This window comes from Solanum tuberosum, unplaced genomic scaffold (genome assembly GCF_000226075.1).
Source record: "Solanum tuberosum cultivar DM 1-3 516 R44 unplaced genomic scaffold, SolTub_3.0 scf00239, whole genome shotgun sequence".
NCBI classification, from domain to species: Eukaryota; Viridiplantae; Streptophyta; class Magnoliopsida; order Solanales; family Solanaceae; genus Solanum; species Solanum tuberosum.
The window spans coordinates 773939-797894 of NW_006239163.1; the positions used below are offsets into that span (position 1 = coordinate 773939).

At 35.3% G+C, this 23956-nt stretch overlaps 1 protein-coding gene across 1 annotated transcript; it reads right to left on the bottom strand.

Annotated features, from left to right (window-relative positions):
- Positions 1–22248: 22248 nt before the first annotated feature.
- LOC102595465 (MADS-box protein SOC1-like) lies at positions 22249–22794 on the bottom strand. The gene has a single exon (XM_006356948.1). The coding sequence runs from the start codon at positions 22792–22794 to the stop codon at positions 22249–22251; it is 546 nt and encodes a 181-aa protein (XP_006357010.1).
- Between the last annotated feature and the right edge of the window lie 1162 nt (positions 22795–23956).

The following is a 23956-nucleotide window of genomic DNA, read 5'->3' on the forward strand; positions in this document are numbered from 1 at the left end:
TGAAACTACACATGAATGATTGGAATTTTTTTTTGGAGAAGAACTATTACCTCAAGCTGGAGTGGAATCGGAAGGAAAGAGATGAGGATACTTGGCCTTCATGATTGCTTCTGCTTCCCAAGTAGCTCCCTCTACGAACTGATTCCTCCACAAAACCTTAACTGAAACGACTTCTTTGTTTCTCAACCTTTTAACCTGACGATCAAAAATCTCCACTGGCCCATCCTCATAAGTAAAGCCGTCAAAATGAGCTTAGCCCATGGGGCCGGCCCAACCCAACCCGTTATTGGGGTAGGGTTGGGATAGGATTTTTCAAAGCCATTTAAAACTAGGGCTTATAATCCTGGCCCATATAATCCCTTGGCCCTTGAGGCTTGATCGAGGTCAGGCTGGGGTCGGCCCATGGGCCAAAACTTTTTATTTAAGGGTAACTTACAATAATCTCACTAGTATATAATCTAATTACTTAAATACACGCTATGTTGTAATATTATGAATCTTACTAAATTTTGGTACGTCCAGATAATGTATCTCAGAATATATAGACTTAAAATTAGGTTAATTTGTTCTAGATACACTCTATCCAAGTAGATTCACACATATTTAGGATACATCGATGAATCTCACGCCCTCGCCTCCCTCGCCTCCCTCTCATCTTGCTTGTCACTCTTTTATCTCGCTCGTGTATTTGATATACGAGAGACATACTAATTATATAAGATTTTTTGCTAGTGTTATTGAAACAACACCATTGTTTGCCATATTTGATTTGAAAATCTTCCCAGTTTCTTGATATTATAGAACTATAAGTTTGAAAAGATAAACATGAAAAAAAAGGCTAGCCCGCCCCAGCCCTCAGCCCTTATAGGGTTGGGTTGGGTTGGGTTGAGATTTTCATGCACTTCCAAATGAAGGGTCGGCCCGCCCTAGCCCTTTAAATTCCTTGGCCCGCGAGGCTTGGGCCGGGTGGGGTTGGTTAAACCCTTTTTGACAGCTCTACTCATAAGTGAGACTATCCTTCATAGCCACATGTTCTAAAGGTACTATGGATACTGGATCACCCACACACTTCTTCAACAACAAAATTTGAAAAATCGGATGCACTGTTGCTATTTCTGCTGGTAACTCTAACTCATAAGCCACTTTTCCAACTCTTTTCAAGATCTTGTAAGAGCCTATATATTTAGGACTGAGCTTCCCTTTCTTGCCAAATCTCATCACCCCCTTCATAGGTGACACTTTCAGGAAAACCCAATCATCAACTTGGAACTCTAATTCCATTCTCTTTACATCTGCATAGGACTTCTGGCGACTTTGGGCTGTCTTAAGTCTATCTCTAATGAGTTGAACTTTTTCCATAGCATCATGAATTGAATCTGGCCTATCAAGACTGCTTCACCTACTTCAAACCAACCAACTGGAGATCTACATCTACGCCTATACAATGCCTCATAAGGTGCCATCTAAAAGTACCCTTGAAGTCGATCACGCAAGCTCTCAACATGTCCTCTAAGGTCTGAATGGTACGCTCTGCCTGACCATTCGTCTATGGATGAAATGTTGTGCTAAGATTAACCTGAGTACCAAGACCTTTCTGAAATGACTTCCAAAAATAAGAGGTAAACTGAGGACCTCTATCTGAGATGATAGACAAAGGAACCCTATGCAACCTGACTATCTTATTAATGTAAAGCTCGGCGTAGTCCTCCATCGAATATGTAGTCTTAAGGCCAAAAGTGCGCCGACTTAGTGACTCTATCAACTATCACCCAAATGGAGTCATGTTGTCTGTGAGTACAAGGTAAACTTGTGATGAAGTCCATGTTGATCACTTCCCACTTTCAAGTAGGAATGTTGATCTCTTGAGTCATACCTCCTGGTTTCTGATGTTTTACCTTCACTTTCTGATAATTAGGGCACTTAGCCACAAAATCTGCTATATCCCTCTTAATGCCATTCGACCAAAAGACTTCTCGCAGATCATGGTACATCTTAGTGGCACCTGGATGAATAGAATACCTGGAGTTATGGGCTTCTGCAAGAATCTGTTGTCTCAACTCACCCACCTTAGGAACACATAATCGACCCTGATTTGCACACTATCTCCCTTTTGGGAAAAAACCTCAACTCCCTGTTGATGAACTGCACCCTTCAGTTGAAGCAATATAGGATCACTGTCTTGCTTTTCTTTAACCTCCGCTACTAATGAAGATTCTGACCCATTTTGAACTGTTACACCACCATCTGATATGCTCATAAAATGAACTCCTAAGCGAGTAAGTTTGTGAACATCCTTTGTTTGTTCCTTTCTTTCTCTCTCAACATGTGCTACACTACCCATAGATAGTCTGCTAAGAGCATCTGCTACCACATTGGCCTTACCAGGATGGTAATGCACACTCATATCATAATCCTTGAGGAACTCAAACAATCTTCTCTAGCGAAGATTCAACACTTTATGGGTGAACACATATTGAAGGCTCTTATGGTCTTTGAACACATCTACATGAACACTATACAAGTAATGTCTCCAAATCTTAAGTGCAAAGACCACTACTGCAAGCTCGAGGTCATGAGTTGGATAGTTCTTCTCATGCACCTTAAGTTGTCTAGAAGCATAAGCTATACCCTTACCTTGCTACGTCAACACACAACCTAGGCCGACTCTGGATGCATCACAATAGATCACATAACCGTCTGAACCCTCTGGTAGAGTCAAAACCGGAGCTGTAGTCAACCTGGTTTTTAGTTCTGCGAAGCTTTTCTCACAATCATCTGAGCACTGGAACTTAACCTTTCTCTGAGTTAACTTTGTCAATGGAGAGGCTATGGATGAAAATCCTTCCATGAATATTCTGTAATAACCAGCCAAACCCAAGAAACTTCTGATATCTAAAAGGAGAGGTAGGTTTGGGCCATTGTTTCACTGCTTCTATTTTCTGAGAATCCACTCGGATCCCTTTGCTAGACACAATATGCCTAAGGAAAGCTACTGATTGCAACCAAAACTCACATTTGCTAAACTTAGCGAATAAAAGGCGATCCTTGAAAGTCTGCATAAAAACCCTCAAATGACTCGCATGTTCTTCCTCATTCCTAGAGTAAATGAGGATATCATCAATAAAGACTAACGAACAAGTCCAATACCCTGTTCATCAAATCCATGAAAGCTGGAGGAGCATTGGTTAGTCCAAATGACATAACTACAAATTCATAATGACCGTACCAAGTTCTGAAGGTTGTTTTCAAAATGTCACTATTTCTGACTCTGAGTTAATGATAACCGGATCTGAGATCTATCTTTGAGAAATGACTAGCACCCTGAAGTTGGTCAAACAAGTCATCAATCCTGGGGATGGGGTACTTATTCTTGATTGTGACCTTGTTCAACTGTCTATAGTCAATGCACATTCTGAGAGAACCATATTTCTTTTTCACGAATAACACTGGTGCACCCCATGGGGAAATACTGGGTCTGATGAAGCCCTTATCTAGAAGGTCTTTTAACTGGTCTTTCAATTCCTTAAGCTCAGTTGGAGCCATTCTGTAAGGAGGAATAGAAATAGGCTGGGTGTTTGGGAGGAGATCAATTCCAAAGTCGATTCCCCTTTCAGAAGGAACTCCGGGAAGATCTTATGGAAACACTTCTGGGAACTCATTAACTACTGGGACTGACTCAAGAGTTGGGGTTTCGGAGTTCAAATCCTTAACCCGAACTAGATGATAGATACATCCCTTAGAGATCATTTTTCTGGCCTTAAGGTAAGAAATGAATCGACCCATAAGCGCTAAGCTACTACCCTTCCATTCTAAGATTGGTTCGTCTGGAAACTTAAAACGAACAATCCTAGTTCTGCAATTGACTGAGGCATAACAAGAATGTAACTAATCCATGCCTAGAATGACATCAATGTCTACCATTTCTAACTCTACAAGATCTGCTGAGGTGACTTTCTAGGAAACTGTGACAGGGCAATTTCTGTAAACCCGTCTAGCTATAACTGGGTCACCGACTGGAGTAGAGACTGAGAAGGGTTCTGAGAAAGTTTATGGACTAACATTGAATTTGACTGCTATATAAGGAGTTACAAAAGACAGAGTAGCCCTAGATCTAACAAAGCATAAACATCTAGATTAAAGACTCGTAACATACCAGTGACCACATCAGGAGAATCTTCCTGATCCTAGTGAGCCTGAAGAGCGTACGACCTGTTTTGGCGTTATCCGCCACATGTACCCGATGAGTTACCCTGCTGAGTCGGTGACCTGCTGGTTCTGCTAAAGATGTAGACGGAGCTTCACTATTATTGCCCCCTTGTCCATGTTTAGCAGAAGGACAATCTCTAAACTTGTGACCAAACTAACCACACCCAAAGCATCCTTCATTTCCTGCAAGACACTTGCCCGAATGGTTCTTACCATACTTAGGACAAGTTGGGTAGGTTCTGGTGCCTGAAGCACTCCTCTGAGACTTAGAGCCTGATGCCCTACGTTTTTTATCATGTCTGAACTTAGAGGATGGAACACTAGCTGATGAATGTGTTGGAACTGAAGACTTTTACTGAAACTGCAAGCGATTTCCACCACCCAATTTCTGTTGAGAATACTCATAGTAGCCTAGTTCTAGCCTTCTTGTTCTCCTTAGCCTGTTCTCTAAGCTTATCTCCCTCAACCTGCTAAGCATGAGTCATGAGCCTAGAGATGTTCATATTTTCTAGCAGCATAACATTCTGTCACATCCCAAAATTCGGATGTGATGGCACGTGTCCATTTTCCACCGGACATGTCAGCCTAACCCAACCACAACGATAGAGAAGTAGAAATACGAGAATAAAAGATAATAAATAAGCGGAAGACTTTAATTGAGACTCAACACTACCCAGAATTTGGTTGTCACATGTACAAACCTCTAAATACAGAATTCGAATAAAAATATACAAGTCTCAAAGTATAGTTCTCGAATAGAACAAAACTGAAAGTAAAGATAACTCAAGGGCACGTCTGGAATGAACCGCTACCTCTCGAGTATGTCCCGAAGCTCAATCTGCTAAAGAAAATACTAAGCTGAATCTGAGAGAGCTGTCAACCTACACAATTGTGTAGAAGCAAGGGTGAGTACCGAAAACCACAGGTACTCGCAAGTAACTCTAAACTAAGCAAAACTAGCAGCTACAAACAACTCCTTTCAATCCCAACCGAACCACCGAAACTTCAATCTAGCAGCAAACCAACCAACCTATACTAAACAGATCATATTCAACAGCCAGAACCAACAGTATATCCTCATCAACCTCAGATCAACAAATAAGAGCAAGTAGATCAAATTTCACATAAGAAGGGTAAACCGATACAATCCACACATCACAGACAAAGATAAGGCAAATGCGATGCAAAATGCAATAATGATGTCATGTAGTCGTGATGCATGTCTGTCCTACGATACACATCTGTTGACGTAATCAGTCCGCGTTGAATACTCAAATCAGAACCCACGGGGGCCGCACATGGACCATGTATCACCGCCGGAACCAGATCCCATCGGCATCCAAATCGCTAGCCGGAGCTAGTCTCAACTGTGTCTCATATCCATCCATCCTCATATCAGTGTCTCAGAACTCATGCAACAGATAGTTCACACATGGGATGAATAATGAATATGCACATGTCATCAATCACAATCATATCACGATCACATCATAGTATTACACATCATCTGTTTCAACATCAATGTCTGTATCAATCATAGCCTACTCATGCTCTTCTATCCCCTCAATATGAGTTATCACATGACTTATTCAACAAATTCAAGTCACATATAACACATTTAGCTCGTTTTATTCCCCATCTTTCATTTACAACAATTCCAATCAACAAATAAAACTCATCCTCAATTCCCATTACTCCCCAACACAATTAGGAAAGTAGTCATGCGTAGTCTAAGAGTTTTACAAAGTTTGGAAGCCACTTGCCTTAAAACGAACTCCAAAAGTTACTTGACTTGAGCCCTTTCCTTTCTGAGTATAATCCGGATCACGATAATCTATTCAAACAATTATTCACAATCACAATTCGAGTCCAATGACACCAAAATCAAGAAATTTAGGGAAAAAGGGCAAAACGGTCCAAATGTCTCATACCGGAAAACGATACCCAAATTTGGAAATTTTTTATGTAAAATGATCCTTAAAGTATTTGGAAGCTAATGGTGAAAACCAATTTGAAAACGGAGTTGAAATCAATTCACAAACTCAATTTGAAGGAAAATTCATGTTCTTGAAGAAGCCCAAAATATTCGGATCCGAAACCCCGACTCGAAAATGAAATATTTCTTGAAAAACATCTTACCCATGCTTAGATAAGTTCAAATATGAAATTTCATCAAAAACGGAGTTAAGATCGACCTTGAAATTCTCAATTTATCAAACTTTAACTTTACCGGGAAAGTCCAAATTGTACGCGGTTAATATGATGAAAATAATCGATGAATCAATAATTTTATGTTAAAATCAGTTTACCCATAACATAAGGATCGTAAATATACCTTTTTCATCAAAAAGGGAGTCCAAATCGATAAAACCCCAATTTTTCCCAAGAGGTTTACGGATAGGGAAAATAAAACCAGATAAGGAAATTATGAGAAAATGTCGAATTGAAGATTGAATACTAACCCTCATATTAATTCAAGAAGAAACCCGTAAGAATCACTCCATTCCGATCTCTAGAACTCCCGATATGCTCAAAATACCAAATGAACACAGTCTGAGATTTTTATAACAGTGCATGACTGTTATGCACCAGAAAAACAGCAGTTAAATCCTTCACTAAAAAGGCCGTAATTTCCTCATACGATAGTGAAATGACCCGATTCTTTTTTTGTAAATGTCTTAAATAATGATACGGACCTGCTCGTTCAATCGGAGCTCAATTTCATGCTCGTTTGCCCAGTCAAATATCATTTCTACTCGGTAAACAATTATTTCTTATTTGCGATAAAAGTCCAATCTCGGGTTAGCGAAAATGCACCAAAATTTGCAGATAAGTCCTATAATTCATGCTCAAAATTTCAGAACCTTCGGAAATTTTTTTCGACCTTTAAAACTAATAATGAACCCTTTAGTTGCCACAATTTGCTGAAATAGTGTCAAAGCATCCAAGAAGTTTAAAAGCTCACCCAAAACTCATTTGGCACTTCCCGAACACAAACCAAATATGCTACTAGCTTGAAAATGACATTTCGGACTCAATGAAATCGTCGGAATTTGAATTCGAGGTCTCCTTGACCCGGTATCCGATAAGGCGTCAAGAAACTAACTTTAGGCTCAAAAACTCGAAACGCACTCGGGGCCTCTAAAAGTTCAACCAAGACTCATTCTAGACTTAGAATCACCCCCTGAATCCAACGGTTGCCTCGGAATTCCATTTCGAGCACCGGAACCTCGTTTGTTGACCAAAGTCAACTCTTGATCAAAATTTCACAATTTTTGCAACTTAGGACCTCAAATCTTCGTTTTAACTCCAAATTCGACTCCGTAAATTCTCATAGACCCATTTCAACATTCTAAAATTGCTGGAATCGACGGAAATCCGATTCGAGTCTCGAAACTCCAAATGACTCGAAATAGCACTTTTAACCAAACTTTAACTCTTAAAAACTCAACTTTCTAAAAACTCAACTTTTCATCAATTTTCCTCCAAACCAACTTCGAAAATACAACAATTAGGACTCGGGGAAACTATCGGGAGGGGTAAAACGGTCATTTTATGAAAATTTTCAAAAATGACCTTTAGGGTCATTACACATTCCTACACTCTGTCTTCACTAAGTCTGACACTCCTTACAGAAACTTGTTCATTTGAGCCCTAGAATCAGCAACCATGTGAGGAGCATACCTAGAGAGTCGGGTGAACTTGAGTCCATACTCTTGGACTGTCATGTTACCTTGCCTCAAATTCATGAACTCATGAGCTTTTGCCTCCCTCAACTCTCTTAGGAAGAACCTGCCTAGAAAGGTCTCACTAAAGCATTCCCAAGTGATAGGAGCTGCATTTGTACCCCTGTTCTCTTTCCATTGAGTATACCCGATATGAGCTACATCCTTAAGCTGATAGGATGCCAATTCAACCCGATCATTCCCAGTTATCTGCATCACTTCAAAGATCTTCTTGACCTCATCTACGAAGTTTTGGGGATCCTCACCAATCTGCGATTCTAAGAACTCAGGCGGATTCATCCGAACAAAATCCCAAACTCTAACTGCAACTGACCCAACATTAGCATTTGTTGGAACTGGAACCTGATGATTGTTCTGGTTGGTCACACTCTGAGCCAACATCTAGATAGCGTTCCAAAATTCAGCATTCGAAACTTCCTGATTTGGGACTGGAGGAGTTGCGTTTGCATTTCTGGCATTCATATTCCTTGCGTAAGCTCTACGAGGAGGCATGATCTGAAACGCATAATGACAAGTTAGAAATGAGAAGTTGGATCATACCTCACGCACGATAAGAGTAGCAAAGAAAGTGAAGTTTTCCTAAAACACTTCGTAGCCTCCCTCTCATTAGATGTGGTGCACTTCACACCAATGAAAAAGACTCTACTTAGTGCGGATTTTCAGACATCCTAGGACACTTAAACCTAATGCTTTTATACCAAGTTTGTCATGCCCCAAGCTACCCTCAGGACGTGGACACGGGACCTAGGATCACAAGTGACCCCAAGCTAACCCTGAGCTGATATATCATAAGCATACTTAACAAATAATGAAATATATAACTAATGCGGAAGCTAAATCATGAGTTAAACTGAAATAATGGGGAATACCCATAAACTGTCTGAATATATGATAACTGAGAGTTTAACAACAATTGAAAAGTCAAACTCAAACACTAAAGCTGATTCTAACTATGTCTGAAATAAAGCCTCTACTGACTAGAAATGCTGGGACATGCCCCAGCTAGATCTAGCAAATACTGAAAACTAAAGACTAAAACCAAAAGAAGATAATCATGTCAATCTTCCTTGAAGAATGAGGACTCACCATTGATGTTGTTGAACTGAAGATCGAAAACCGATCTATGCGTCATTTGGAGCTGAGAACCTGAACCTACATCACGAGAAGATGTAGCGCAGAGTATGCGTTAGTACTTGAAAGGTACTGAACATGCAGGATATAGTAAAGATGAATAATAACATAACTGAACCAAAGCATATATCTGAGCAATGATAAGAGATAAACATGATACTAAATTGAAAACACTAAATCATGAACTACTGAATGGAATGATCAAGTTTATAACATGTTGAAACTGAAATCTAATTGTATTTGATAACATGGTCAATGCAATAGAATCTGACTGAACTGTGGGAGCTACTAATAACCGACATAAAATCACATGAGCTAAATGTGGAGTCCGATGTATACGCCCCATCGAGAGGACCCAATATACCCTGTCAGAGGTATAGAGGCATGACTAGCGTGATCACTAAGTATAATGCCCACAGAGGGGACTTACCTACGAGTCACGTAGTTCTGGGATTATGAGGGTGACTGACCCTAGTCCACTCGGTATTAAGCTACTCCCAATTGATTATGTAATTAACAATTTATGACTGAATTTCTGTAATACTAGATAACTCAAAATACTGACATACAAACTAAGAATGTAACATTAATATACTGATAATGAGACATTCATAAACTGAGGCATGCATATATATCTGAATTAACTGAGCTAGCTTGTGTAATTCATGGACTAAAGGAACTACATAGCCAGGGTTCTGAATTTATGGAAGAATCTACATAAAACGATACTGAATTCATGACAATCTGATTTGGATCATTCTAACAACTAAAACTCAACAATTTCTAACATTCAAGAAACCCTAGGTCTAGATTATATCGAGGGAATCAAGATTCTGACTGAAATCTAGGGACCTAATGGGGGAAAGGAACCCACTAGTGAAATCCAACATACCTGGTGACGAATTCCACAGACAAATCTTTCGATTTCGGGGCTGAAACTGATGAAAACTTGTTGCGTTTTGGAACTAGGGCTGGTCGACTTCTTCTTCTCTATTTCTCTGGTTTGATTGATTATTTTGAGAATGAAAAGACTAGGCTAGGTTCTAATTTGTTTACTAGGCTAAAACTGACCAAAACCACATAGTTTAGGGGTTAAACAATGTAGTTTAGGGGTCCAACGCATAGGGAAAAGACCAAATGACCCCTGACTTAAAAGCTGTTGGGGCCACCGATGGGACTGACCAAAGGACCGTGGGTGGACCGACAGTCCGTGCTGGTCAACCGTCGACGGGGACTGGACTTGAATTTTGGGGGTCTGAACCACGGACCGTGGTCTAACCTACAGTCCAGACTTGGACAAAATTCCTGGGCCTTCTGGGTAGGAGCTACACGTGGCCATCCACGGACCCCACCTACGGTCCGTGAGTAACTCTATGATCCGTAGGTGGCACCTGCAACTTCTGGAATTCTGCATTTCTAGTCTGTCTAGGATACGGGGTGTTACACTCAAGGATCTCAATAATAATGTAGACTCATGAATACACTCTTCTCATTCTCATACTCACTCGAGTCTTGAAACAAATTATAATTAATTGTAGAAGACTCATCGAAAAGACTCAAAGGGACTTTCTCAAACTTTACTCTTAACTCTATCTTGAGTTTGAATTATGAATTCAATAATTATGACTTTGATAAGCATGATATTTTGAAGGATTAATGAAGATTTTAAGTGTGAATATCAAGTAGAGAACATAGGTACGATTCGAGGGAACGCACACGGAAAGAAGGGAGGAAGGGTAGGGGGCCTGGAAATCCTAACCCACTGAGTTGTGCAGGGCGCCAACCCTAAAACTACTAACCAGTGTTTGGGGCGCACTTAGTTTGTGGTGTATATGCTTTTTGATTAATGTTAATGTTGGGTTTGAGTTTCAGGTTCATGTCTATCTCATATGTTTGTGCAAATGTTTTGCTATAGCTAATTGAGTTCTTGATTTTTAAGTGTTTGTGTAGGTGATAGCCCCAGTGGCCATGAGTATCGAATTTGCTTCTCTTAGTGTGGTGTATGCCTTCACAGTGTCTTATGATGTCAAAAGGGGGAAGTGCATGCTTGTGTAATATTTAGGCCAAATCCATCGGTGGCCCCCGAATGTTGGCACCAAGTTTCACTTAGATACCTCACCTAGGCGATCTTCATTTTAGACACCTCATGTAGGGTTCTGTTGTGTCATTTTGACACTTTTTGCTAACATGTCAAAGTGAGTGTGATACACTCAACAATAGCGCGTGAAAGGCTTAATTTAGCCATTTTGTATTTTATTTTCTCTTCTTCTTCTCAATTTTCAAGCCACTACCCCCCACCTTTTTTTCAAGCTTAAACTCCTTCAATGGAGGTCAAAATATTTATTCAAATTCGTTTTTAAGTCATTTTTCTTCTTCTTCATAGTATTACTTTTCTAAATCTACCATCACCTCCCTCCACTTTTTGCCGGAAAAATGGATACCAACACCCATATTTCATATTTATTCTCTCTTTGTTTCTTCCTCTCCCTCTTTTCTTCCCAATAAACAACACTAAAAAGAAAGAAGAAGAAGAATAATATGAAAAATAGTAAAAGAAAAGAATAATTTTTTTGAAAAAGCACAAAAGAGATTTTGAGTGTAATGAAAAAAGAGATTTTTTTAGAATAATATTTTTATTTTATTTACTAAATAAATTTTAAAATATTTTTTAAATGAAAATAACACATGTAATTATTTAATTGATTGTTTGCCACGTCATCAACGAGTGTATTACACTCTCCTTCAATTTTTTGTTTATTGTCAGAAAAGTGTCAAAATAATATAGCGGGACCCTACATGAGGTGTCTAAAATGAACATCGCTTAGTTGAGGTGTCTAAGTGAAACTTGTTGCTAACTTTAACGGGCCAACGATGGGTTTGGCCTAATATTTATAACCCAATTGGTCTAAATTGATCCTCTAATGTGTTTGCTTTTGTGTGTTGTGCTTTAAGAAACTGACATAACACATATTGATCTATTCACACAAGAAGCAATGATTTGTCATCATCAAAAAGGGAGAATTTGTTAGATCGAGAATGATTTTGATAATTGACAAATAGAGGAACAAATGAAAGCAACCGGTTGCACCAACATGTTCCTTTCAGATCGAATCCGACTGGGATAAGAAGAACGTCAACCACACGCATTAGAAGTTATAAAGCGGTGGAAGGGTTGCTTTTTCGACTAAGATACCAGTGCAAAAAGGTTTCCTTTCATAAAGAATTCCTTCAAGGAAGAGGAACCATGCATAAAATCAGTTTACAAGAATTTCCAAATTGCACACGGATAAGGAAGCAGAGTTGAAGTAGGAAAAAGATTCTTGGTCTACTTAGTCTATAAATAGAGCAAGGATTTTCCAACGAAATTTGCGCACTTAAACAAAGAATTACAAGTAGAATACAATCAAATAGAGGGAGTTCATATTTGAGTGATTTCTGATTATGAAGTGCAGCCAACACAAGAAAACAAGAATTGAAGAACTAATTCATAGGCTTATGTTTTATAGTTCTTAAGTCAAGTTTACCTGTATTGAGTTTTTATCGAGTTGTATCTTTAATATTTTCTAGATCCAGTGAAGTATAAACTGGAGTAGGAATAGAGTCTTCAAGTTGGGGCGACTTAAAGACTTGGGAACATAAACCTTGGGAGGTTTGTGTTGGAGTTTAGGAATTAGAGTTAGTTCCTAGGATTGCAAGAGTTGTAATCTGAATTCATAACTTGGAGTGGAATCGACGATCTAGTTGGTTCTTGACGTCTAGAAATTAGAGTTTATACTTCCTTAGGTTACATAGGTTTGTAATCTTTTATTGAGGCTCGGAGTTTAATGAAGTCGAGTTAAATCTTACAGAGGTGTAGATCGTGGTTTTTTTACCCTTTATGAGCCGGAGTTTTCTGCGATAAAATATTGTGTCATTACTTTATTTGCTTTATATATGTAACTATTGTAATCTGCAAAGGAACAAATAGAATATACATGTTCCTTAGGCAAATCTGGGATCAGTATTCCAACACCCTTAACTGACCAAACTTAGGTTAATTAATTAAAAAAGGAAATGAATACTAAAAGATTATATAAACGTCAAAGGAAATTAGTTAGAAAACATTTGTTTGGGTCTTGAAATCAATAACACTTTTAAACCTTGACAAACTCATGAACTTGAAGTAAATAAAAAAAAGGTCATTCCCTTAAAAAAAATGATTGCTGCTCAAGTAAATGAGTGCACTTGGAAAACATTTTTGAAACAAACTTTAAGTTAAACAAAATGTTGCTCTTTTATTTTTTTTTAAAAACATTTTGGAAGTTAAAATATACTGCTACATATGGTAAGAAGAGCGTTGATAATTAGATTAAATTATGTCATAACCTAATCATCTAACCTCTATTAGCTATTACGAAAAAAAAAACATAACCAAGCTAAAACAAATAAATGACTAATAAAAATGATATGAGTAGCCATTTAAGTGACTCCAAATGAGTTTAGCTTTCTTTTGGCGCTATTTGGGTAGTCTAAGATGTCAACTCCATGTGCGGTAGGATGGTAACGTTAAGTTTATGAGACTCAAATTTTGTGAGAGTCCCTAATTGAGACTCCAATTTTGTTCTCAAAGTTCATGCAAATAAAGAGAGTAAAAGATTAGCAATACTATTCAACTTTAAACGATGTTGAACGAAAATAGATATAACCAACTAAAGTCATGCCAAAAAATACAATCCGACATGAATATCATGCAAGCATCGGACAAGATACTTTGAAGACTTTTGAACCACCCTCGAAACAACCAAGCCACCATACACGTCTTTTAGGCATAAAATGAATTTCCAAGTTTAACAAATTTAAATCACAAAGAACTTACCTTTTAAGCCATGAGCTTTTGACATTAATTTTATACATAGCCAATACTAAATATTTAGAAAAAAAATAGAAACTTCTACATCAGAGTAGAAAAAGATGCTTAAGCTTAAGTTTATATGTAGCTTATACAGAACAGAATCACGGGCAACTTGTAATCATGATATGCTAACCTTTCACCGCTTAATTTCTAACTATGCAAAAATGGAAACGATCTCCTTTAAACATACAATTTCAATCACAATGACTATATATATATATATTCTATATTTTATATGCCAATAGCATGGGACTAGAGCCGTCAAAATGGGCTTGGTCCGCTAGGTCGGTCCAACCCAACCCTTAAATTAAATGGGGTTGGGCTAAGCTTTTTCAGCCCATTTAGGAACCAGACTTTTTAGCCCAACCTCATTTGGCCCGCTAGCCTCGTAGGCTCAACCCGCAAGCCTCAGAGGCCAGCCCGTGGGCTGTGAATTTTAAAAATATTTATTATATATTTTTTAAGTAGTGTTTTATTTGTTAAGGTTTTGTCAATAAATATTTTTAAAATATCAATATAAAATCAAGTCTAACTTTTTACGTATCTTTTACATTTTAGGGCCATTAGTCCACTAAATTTTCTTATTAGCCAAGTTTATTACTCCATTATAACTATGAACCTTTGACCTCTTCTACTTTTGTTTTTATGCCTAATTTTTCACTTCTCCTTAATTGTCTTGTTTATGAAAATAGTGATCATGTTTGCTCGGATGAATCTTATGAATGTTGTATCTTGGCTATTATGTTTTTGTTTTGTAAATATTCACTGAAGTATGTGTAATTCATGAATGAATTTCTATATGTATTGATGTCATGTTCATCAGACATCAACGTTCATACTCTTTCTAAGAGGACAATGTTGTCCATTTTTTGGTTGAAGGGCCAACCCGTCCCAACCCGTGGCCCGCTTAGGGTTGGGTTGGGCTGCTATTTTACAGGCCCTTTAATAAAAAGGGTCAGCCCGTCCCAACCCATTAGGGTTGGGTTGGGTTGGGTTGGGCCAGCCCATTTTGACAGCTCTATAGGGGACGAACACTACACTATATAATTGTACAAGATGTTACGTGAATTGTACTGTGTTTTTGGACTTTTATCTTATTGAGATGAAGACACGTTTACTGATACTTTTATTTTGACAAACCACGTATGTTTTCTCAAATACCCATAATATTATACATCTCTCCACGCCAATTCTCTCCTTCAGTGGTACAACTCTTCAAATTTATGTGGGTAAATTTTTTATTTTTTTTGTACTTCTCTTTCTTCTTCCTTCTTTTGATGTAGTTTTATGCTTATATTGTACTAGGTGCACCCTGATTCTTTCTCTATGTTGTTAGCTCAGATTAATCTTTTCGAGTTCCTTCTTTGCAGGTCTCTTTAATTCTTTGAGATTCAGTAATTAAAGGTAGTCGCAATTTACTCTTTTAGATATAATTTCTAGCTAAGATTTCTACATGCATATTGCTAACTACTTGATTTGTACATGCATTGTGTTTCTTTGATGAATTTAATTTTATAGCCAATTAATTAGTGCAAAAGTTAGAGGTCTTTCAAAAAACTAAAATATCAAACTGCCTATGCCTTATTCAAAGTTTTCCGTTGCCATTTTTCTTTTCGGACTACAGCAAGATAATTTGTATCATCAACTGAGTAAAGTGACTTTTGGGAGAATATCAATTTATCTTATCTTGGTGATTTTGAATCTACTCTTCAAGATGTGGGGCTACTATCTTGTCTATTAGTATCATCTTCCACAAACCTGGCAAGGTAATAGTATTATTAAAAAAAATTATGCCTATTTTTTTTTCTCTATTTTGGTCAACTATGTAACTTTGAGTATTATATATTTATAAGTACTCATTTTTCATTTTTTGGTGTTTTGCCTGTTATTGTTTCACTTTTTCTTTGAATGGAAAATAACAAGACTACAAGAGGTGTACAAAAATTGGCTCGAACACTATCGTTGTAAAAAAAAAGGCTGCAAGAAGCTGGCCTTTTACACATCAGAAAAATCGATCGCATTAACTTGATTTTGTGCAGCACCATTGTTGATACGCTGACAAAATTTGAGGATATTATTACAAAATATCACTAATAATATAAAAGACTTTCACCAGTTTTTTTGTGTTCTGTTTCTCTTTTATGGTGTGCATTTATTTCGTCATTTTACTCTCTCCAAGAATGAAATGTTACAAGTGTCTTGCAACTTTAACTTTTTTTTGCGTAAAAGTTTATGGAGTATGTACTTCTCCCAAATTTTTGATATGTTCATGTAACAACAAAGAGACTTCTGGACAGAATGACACTAACATAAAAAAAAGTTTTGATGACCTTGCTGACAACCATATGATATTAGAGTCTCTTCACTTGGTAAGTTCTATTGTCTTCTTCTCTTCTATATGTAAATCTCAAAAATTGTATTTGAGATTTCGTAGAATTTTCTATATTTCTAATTTAGGAGAATGACAATGGCTTAGTCAGTTAACAAATGTTACCCCTTAAGTATATAATTTACTTGACAAAAAGTTATATCTTCCCCACCAAACAATGTTTCAAAGTTTGTACAATACACTCTGAAACTTAGGTTTGGATATTTTCCATTTCCCATCGATTTAGTCTCAGAATATTAAAATGTATTTGAAGAAAAATATGCAATACTTGAAATATCGCCTATTTTAAACAATGCAATTTCTTCGGTTTTTATTACAGAACCAATATTCTACACTTCATACTGTGAAATTACTCGAATAGTTTTTGAGAAAGATTTTTATGATGTCGATACAAGATTAAATGAATGTCATTCTTTTGCTCTTTGATAAGTTTGATAACGCAAGTGTTTTAAACTCTATAGAGAGTTCATCTTTTGTTATAATTTTCTTCAAAAATACTTTAGAAAAGATGAGATTCATCTCCATCACACAATGTCTTCTATAGTCCTATATTACCACGAACCATTGATATCATTCACTGTTTGCAATTGTACCTTAAGGGCCCTGCTAATTTCTTAAATTTTAGCATTTGAGTATTTATTTTTTTTCTCACCTGGATAATTCTAAATGATAGTTATGACATCTTATTATCGAAATATATCATTATAGTTGTGTGACTAATTCTTTGATGTACTGATTGGAGTGGAGCTTTTTATTAACAACATCAAAAGCAAAATTTTCAATTTCAAATATAATGCAGTAGACCGAAAGTTCTTAAGTTACTGTTGGTGTGCTTATGTCAATAGTAGTTGTATGTGTAATTGGTAATATAGATAGATTGTTAAACGTTTTCAAGATGCAATAATGATATTTTTCAAGTGTTTTTCAAGTTATAAGACTTAAATTTTTCATCTTGTGATGCATAATTCTAACTTTAATTTTAGTAACTTTTGATAAAAGCTGCAAGTCTGCTTAGTTAGGGGTGTGCAAAAACCGATTTAACCAATAAACCGAACCGAAAAAAACACTATTGGTTTATTGATATTGGGTTATTGGGCTAATGGTTTTTAAACGGTTTTGCAAAAAAATTTATTGGGTTATTGGTTCGGTTTCCGGTTTTATAATTTTTGTTAATGGTTAAACCGATAACCCAATAAGACTATACTAAATTTACTAGTCTTATTGTTAATGGTTAAACGATTGTTACTTTCACACTTTTTCCTTTGAATGTGTCTAGTGTCTAAACTTGCAAGAAAAATGATTGTTACTTTTATGATTATTACTTTCATGCCAAATGCTGGAAAAATCATATGGTTTATTTGAAAAACACAGATCTTATTATACAAATTACAATGTATAAATGAATGTATACAAAACTGAACAATTTGTATAAAATTGGATGTATCTAGCGAATTATACAAATCAAAAGCCTCATAGCAAACATAAAATTTGTTATGGAGTGCAATTATGCAAACTATAACTATAACATACAAATATAATTTTTATATTTGTTATATGTGAAAGTTGCTCTATCTTAAATAGTCACTTAATTTAGTAAAATTGGTTAATTAGTTAAGTGACTAAAATTTAGTAAAATTAGTTAATTAGTTAAGTGACTAATCTTTTTTATCAATAAAGTCAATCAACTTATATAGTATTTTCCGAAAAGATAAACCTGACTAAAAAATGAGTTTTCTGACTTTCTCCATGGAAATATACTTTGACAGGCCCAATAGAATTTTTAAAAATTGACCCAACACAAAAAACCACCAATAGTGTTGGGTAGGGGTGTGCAAAAACCGATTTAACCAATAAACCGAACCGAAAAAAACACTATTGGTTTATTGATATTGGGTTATTGGGCTAACGGTTTTTAAACGGTTTTGCAAAAAATTTTATTGGGTTATTGGTTCGGTTTCCGGTTTTATAATTTTTGTTAATGGTTAAACCGATAACCCAATAAGACTATACTAAATTTACTAGTCTTATTGTTAATGGTTAAACGATTGTTACTTTCACACTTTTTCCTTTGAATGTGTCTAGTGTCTAAACTTGCAAGAAAAATGATTGTTACTTTTATGATTATTACTTTCATGCCAAATGTTGGAAAAATCATATGGTTTATTTGAAAATTTTCTTATCGTGTATATAATATATATGAGTATTTTTTTATTGGTTAAACCGAAAACCGAACCGTTAAGTACCATAAACCGATTAACCAAAAACCGATAAGAAATATGTTATTGGTTTGGTTATCGGTTTGAAGTATTTACAAACCGAAAACCGATAAACCGAACCAATAACACCTAAAACCGAACCGAACCGACCGACGCACCCTATGCTTAGTGATGTTTTTTGGATACAATTCTGATTTTTTTCGTCATGATTCTCTTCGTGTCTGTCTCTTAGTATTAGTTTCTTCTATGTTATCCTTTTCAATCAATTTCTTCTTTTGATTTGTATCGTTCTTCTCACTTGAAATTTTTTGTCTCCACAGTCTATGAGAGCTATATGTTCTCTTCGAATAGTGTTTTACTCTTTTTCTGAATACATTACCATTTATGAATAAGAATGCTACTTCTTTATGACTTCGAGATTTATTTTTCTTCTATAATAACGCATCAGTCTTTGCATAACTGGGATGACCTGATATGGTAAATTACCTATATTTATTTCATACTTTTTGGAAGATACTTAAGTTGGCCTTGATCTTTGCAAGTAAAACCAATCTTCTTTCTGAATGCATTTATTTTGTTTTTGCTCACTAGGTATCTATGTTTGCTTACAACTTTATTTATTTACTTCCAAATATAACTAAACTTTGGCTATTTCCTTTCCACTTAGTATAAGTAATACTGAGCATAATGGTACATACTCTGATTATTGACGTTTGAAGCCTTTGATAGTGTCAAATATCCATCCATGAATATGACTGATGCTGCTAAGCAAGTTTTAGAGACCATGACTGAAGTTTGTGAGTGCAACAAATGAAAAGATGGTGAAATTTTTTTTTTGCGAGAGGTATGTAGTATGTAGTATTACATTCGAGTCCTGCACTATATATATATATATATTTAGTTTGCTAATAATTTATGAATCCGTAGTAAATAATAACTTTGTCAACTCTTGTGGATTCATTATTTCCTTATCAGAAAGAGAAAGTTCAGGTATTTCTAAGCAAGAAAGAGACCTAGTTAAATCACAAAGTGTCTTATTTTTCATTGTTTAGGAGAACATGTAACACTCTTATAACTCTATTTCTAGGAAAATCGGAGCTGATTGGTTGTGACTTCTTAAATCATCCTCAATAATTTTGAGAAAACATAGCATATATATGGATCTGGTCTAATACTATCACAGTAATAGGTGTCTTTCATTGTAGGCTTTTATTTTCAATTTGGAAGAGGAGATGAACGCGTTTAATGAAGTTTTAGAAGGATCATGACAAAAGTGTTGGAGGAATGTCCAACAACGATATTCTATGAACTGCTTCAATCGGATTTCACCCTCTCTCAGTCCCTATATGTTGGAGTATTTGGATGATAAATGAACTCTTTGTGGTAAAATGTAGTAAACTATAGGGCTATGTAATTTTGTACTCAAGTTTGTAATTATCATCAAAGTATAAGAGTGTCTTAAGATATTTTTGCCTATGATGCTAAAGTAACTTCTGTACGTTGTGTTGAGCATGGGCCATGCCCTTCTAGTACATATATATATATATATATATATATATATATTGGGAGTAGTAATAAGCACCTATATGGGGATGAGTTCAAATAACTTACACCCCTCACAAATCATGTAGCCAACATGGGTAAAGGATCATATTTTTAGACAAGTCCTAATTACTTTCGAGCATAGCTAAGTGAATCCACTTAGTTGGGGTGTTCTATACCTAGGCAAGGTATAGAACAGTTCTGGCAGCGTGGGTGAGACGATGTATCATCACATAGCTCATAGTGATGATTGTCGGTTAGAGAATCTCCCAAATAAGAGTAAATAGTAATTTATTGTATTTTTATAAACATCCTTGAGTTAATATCTTTTATTTATGAAGCTTTAAACATTTCATCTCTTGTTATTGCTTTTGTATTGAGTTGAGGTGAGTATCTTTCCAATCTTATCCTTCAAGTTATCTATGCACTCAGTCTTTTCCTTACATACTCGTACATTCAAAGTACTAATGTCATTCGACCTGCATCTTATTATGATGCAATCACATGTGTTCAGGGTCGGCGCTTCGTCAAGATCACTTGCACTCTAGTTAGCTTTGGTGAGCCTCTTTGCTTTACGGAAAACTTTGCGTTTATTTTCTCGTTATTGTTGACTTGTCGTGGGTCTTGTCCCAATATCAATCTGAGTATTAGAGGCGTCATAGACAGTTAGAGTTGATGAGTCTCTCAGTATGTTCCTTTCTGTTTGAGATTTTGAGACTATTATTTATACTTTATTAAGTATTTCCACACATTTATTTCAGTTGAGTTTAATTATGCATTTAAAGTTCCCTTGTTGCTTGAGTAAGTCTTTCGCTAAGTAGTCAGTTAGGCCAGGGATTCGCTTGGATACCAGCGATGGTTCTTGCGCGCCGGCCACGTCCAGGGTGAAGACTCGGGGCGTGACACTTCAAGAGTTCTTGCTCTGCCTATCCTCCTACTTCTTATTCTGGGGTCATAGAAAGATATGAACAACATACACTTTAAAGCCCTACTATTAAATTGTTGAAAATGAAAGTGGCTTGTCCTCACTTATAAAAAACAACCATCCCTCCCCTTACAATATCTTCAAATCATAGATGCTTCTCCAGTGGTTATAAATATGTGTCACTCAAAACTTTATTTTTCTTGACTACATTATTGAACGAAAGAGAAATTAACATTGTTACTTAAAGAAGAATAAAAATTTCTAATTTTTAGGAAGAGTATAATATGATATGAGAAAGAAAAGAATAGAAGGAAAAATAATAATGTGCATTATGGTATAATATATTTTGGTATGTATTTAATTATCAAAATTTTATTTTAAGACCAAAGTTTTATAAATACATGATTTTGAGACAAACATTGTATATGGAGTTGTTTAAAAAATGAAAAAAACTATTATATTTGGATGGGAAAAAAATACCTTTTCCATGGCATCACCATCGGTCAGATTTACATACCTAATTTTAAAAGAAATACTACTATTCCAATTAACACTATCACATGGGTTCAATTGACAATGCTTCAAATCCAAATCCCTCAACAAAAATAATAATTTTATGTAATGCTACTGTTTATTTACATAAGCATGTATTAATTATATGATTAAAACAACACAATGAGTCAAATGATTGAAATAATACAACGAGTCATCTAGAAGCAATTACTTTTTCAACACTTTACCTGCTAAAATTCGACTTGAACAAAAAATATTTATCGACATAAGTTTGATTTTATCGTTATAAGTTATTTGGTTTAGTGAAGTTTTCATATCTAAGAAGATATGTATTATTTTCTTGCACAAGTATTTACTAAAAAGATTAAAAAGTCATTAATCTATAGATCAAAATGTTCCAAATAATATTTGTATCAAATAAATTTGAACTTAAGTTCATCTAGCTATGAGAGGAGGGAGGGAGTTATATTACCGAAATTGAAATTCAACAACATGCCAAGTCTTACACATATAATAATATTGATTAAACAACAATAAAATAAATCAACCTAGTAAAATAGATGACTCCAAAACATCAATAAAGCAAACAACATGATAATAAGAAAAGATAAACAATATGAAATAAAAAGGTAAAAAACATTACATAAATATGCAAGTAACATTGACTCAACAACAAAAATATAAAATACTTAAACATAATTATTTTTTGGGATGCTATCATTCTTCTCTTCAATATTGTTGTCATTATCTTTTATTGGTTGATCTTCTTCCTGCAATTGTTTTTTACATTCATCAACTTTAGTCTTGTTAAGAGCAATTAGCTTTATCATACCTTTAAGTTCTCTAGCATCGAGTTCCAAATAGCTCTTTCCATTAATAACTTCATTAAACAACAACTCCATTTTTTTCTCCTCATTCTCTTGTTCCATTTTTCTAATGTTTTTCTCTTGAGCCTTCATCTTTTTGTCAAGACTGCTTTCTTGTGTTTCAAGATTAGGCTTCCTTGTGTCCCAATCAAAACTTAAATAATTCTCGAATCTTTCCTTAGCTTGATTTTCCGTTGGCCATAAAATTTCTTCGCTTGGAGAGAAAATAACTATCCCAAGTTGTGCATCACACAAAGTTGACAATTCGTGTGCTTTCTTAGTAAAACATGCTATTTTTTTATAAAGGAGATTGTTTGTATTACCACCACTTGATTCTGTATTGTTCTCAAGGCGCTCCTTATTAGACATATTTTGTTATACTTAACAAAGAAGAGAACTCTTTATTTGAGAGAGAACAAACTACAATTGAGCAAGTAAAGTGAAGAATATAAATTCATATATATAGGCCTAAGGATATTTTTACTACCATATAATTAAGTAAAATATTTATGTATATTCTTAAAATATTAAAAAATCATTAATAGTTCTGAAAAATGTAATACATGAATTAGATTTGGTTCCAAGAGAATTCTTCATATATTTTATTAAAATGTTAAAATTTTAGTTGTGATTTTGGAAAGTATAATTAATGAAGCAAATTTGGTTTCAAGTGAATTCTTTATACATTTTATTAAAATGCTAATAATTTAAATGTTATTTTGGAAAACATATTTCATGAAGCAGATTTGGTTTTCAAGTGGGCTCTTCATGTATTTTTTAAAAAAGAATTCTAAAAGTCCAATTGTGATTTTAAAAAACATAATCAATAAAGTAAATTTAGTTCCAAGTAAACTCTTCATATTTTTTCTTAAAATGTTAAAAGTCCAACTATGATTTTGGAAAGTATAATCCATGAAGCAGATTTGGTTCTAAGTGAATTCCTCATGTATTTTCTTAAAATGTTGAAAGTCTAACTGTGGTTTTAGAAAGATCAAATTATAGTCTTACCCTTTCTTAAAGCCTCCAAATGATTCCAGTTGTTCAAATACATAATCTACATATGGGAGTCTTTAAATACTCATATTAATATACTTCTATCCGATTCAAAAGTCAACTTTAACTCTTAAGGTAAGAATTATTTCAAAATCAGTTTACCCATGGTACAAGGATCTCAAATCTCAAATTTCAAAAAAAAAAAAAAAAAGACAGGTTGAGTCAGAAACTACCAAAAATGATTTCTAGAGTTAGGAGACCCCACCCCCCCCTCCCACCCTCAATTTCTACTATCATAATGCCATTTAAAACAAATAATTAGTAAAAAGAGAAGAAAAAACACAACCAAAATACATAAGCAAGTTAAAACAAATAAATGCCTAAAATAATAATAATAATAATAATATGAGTAGTCATTTAAGCGACCACAAATGAGTTCCGCTTACTTTTGGAGCTATTTGGATAGTCTAAGATGTCGACTTCATGTGCGATATGATGTTAACGTCAAGTCTATGAGACTCGAATTTTGTGAGAGTTG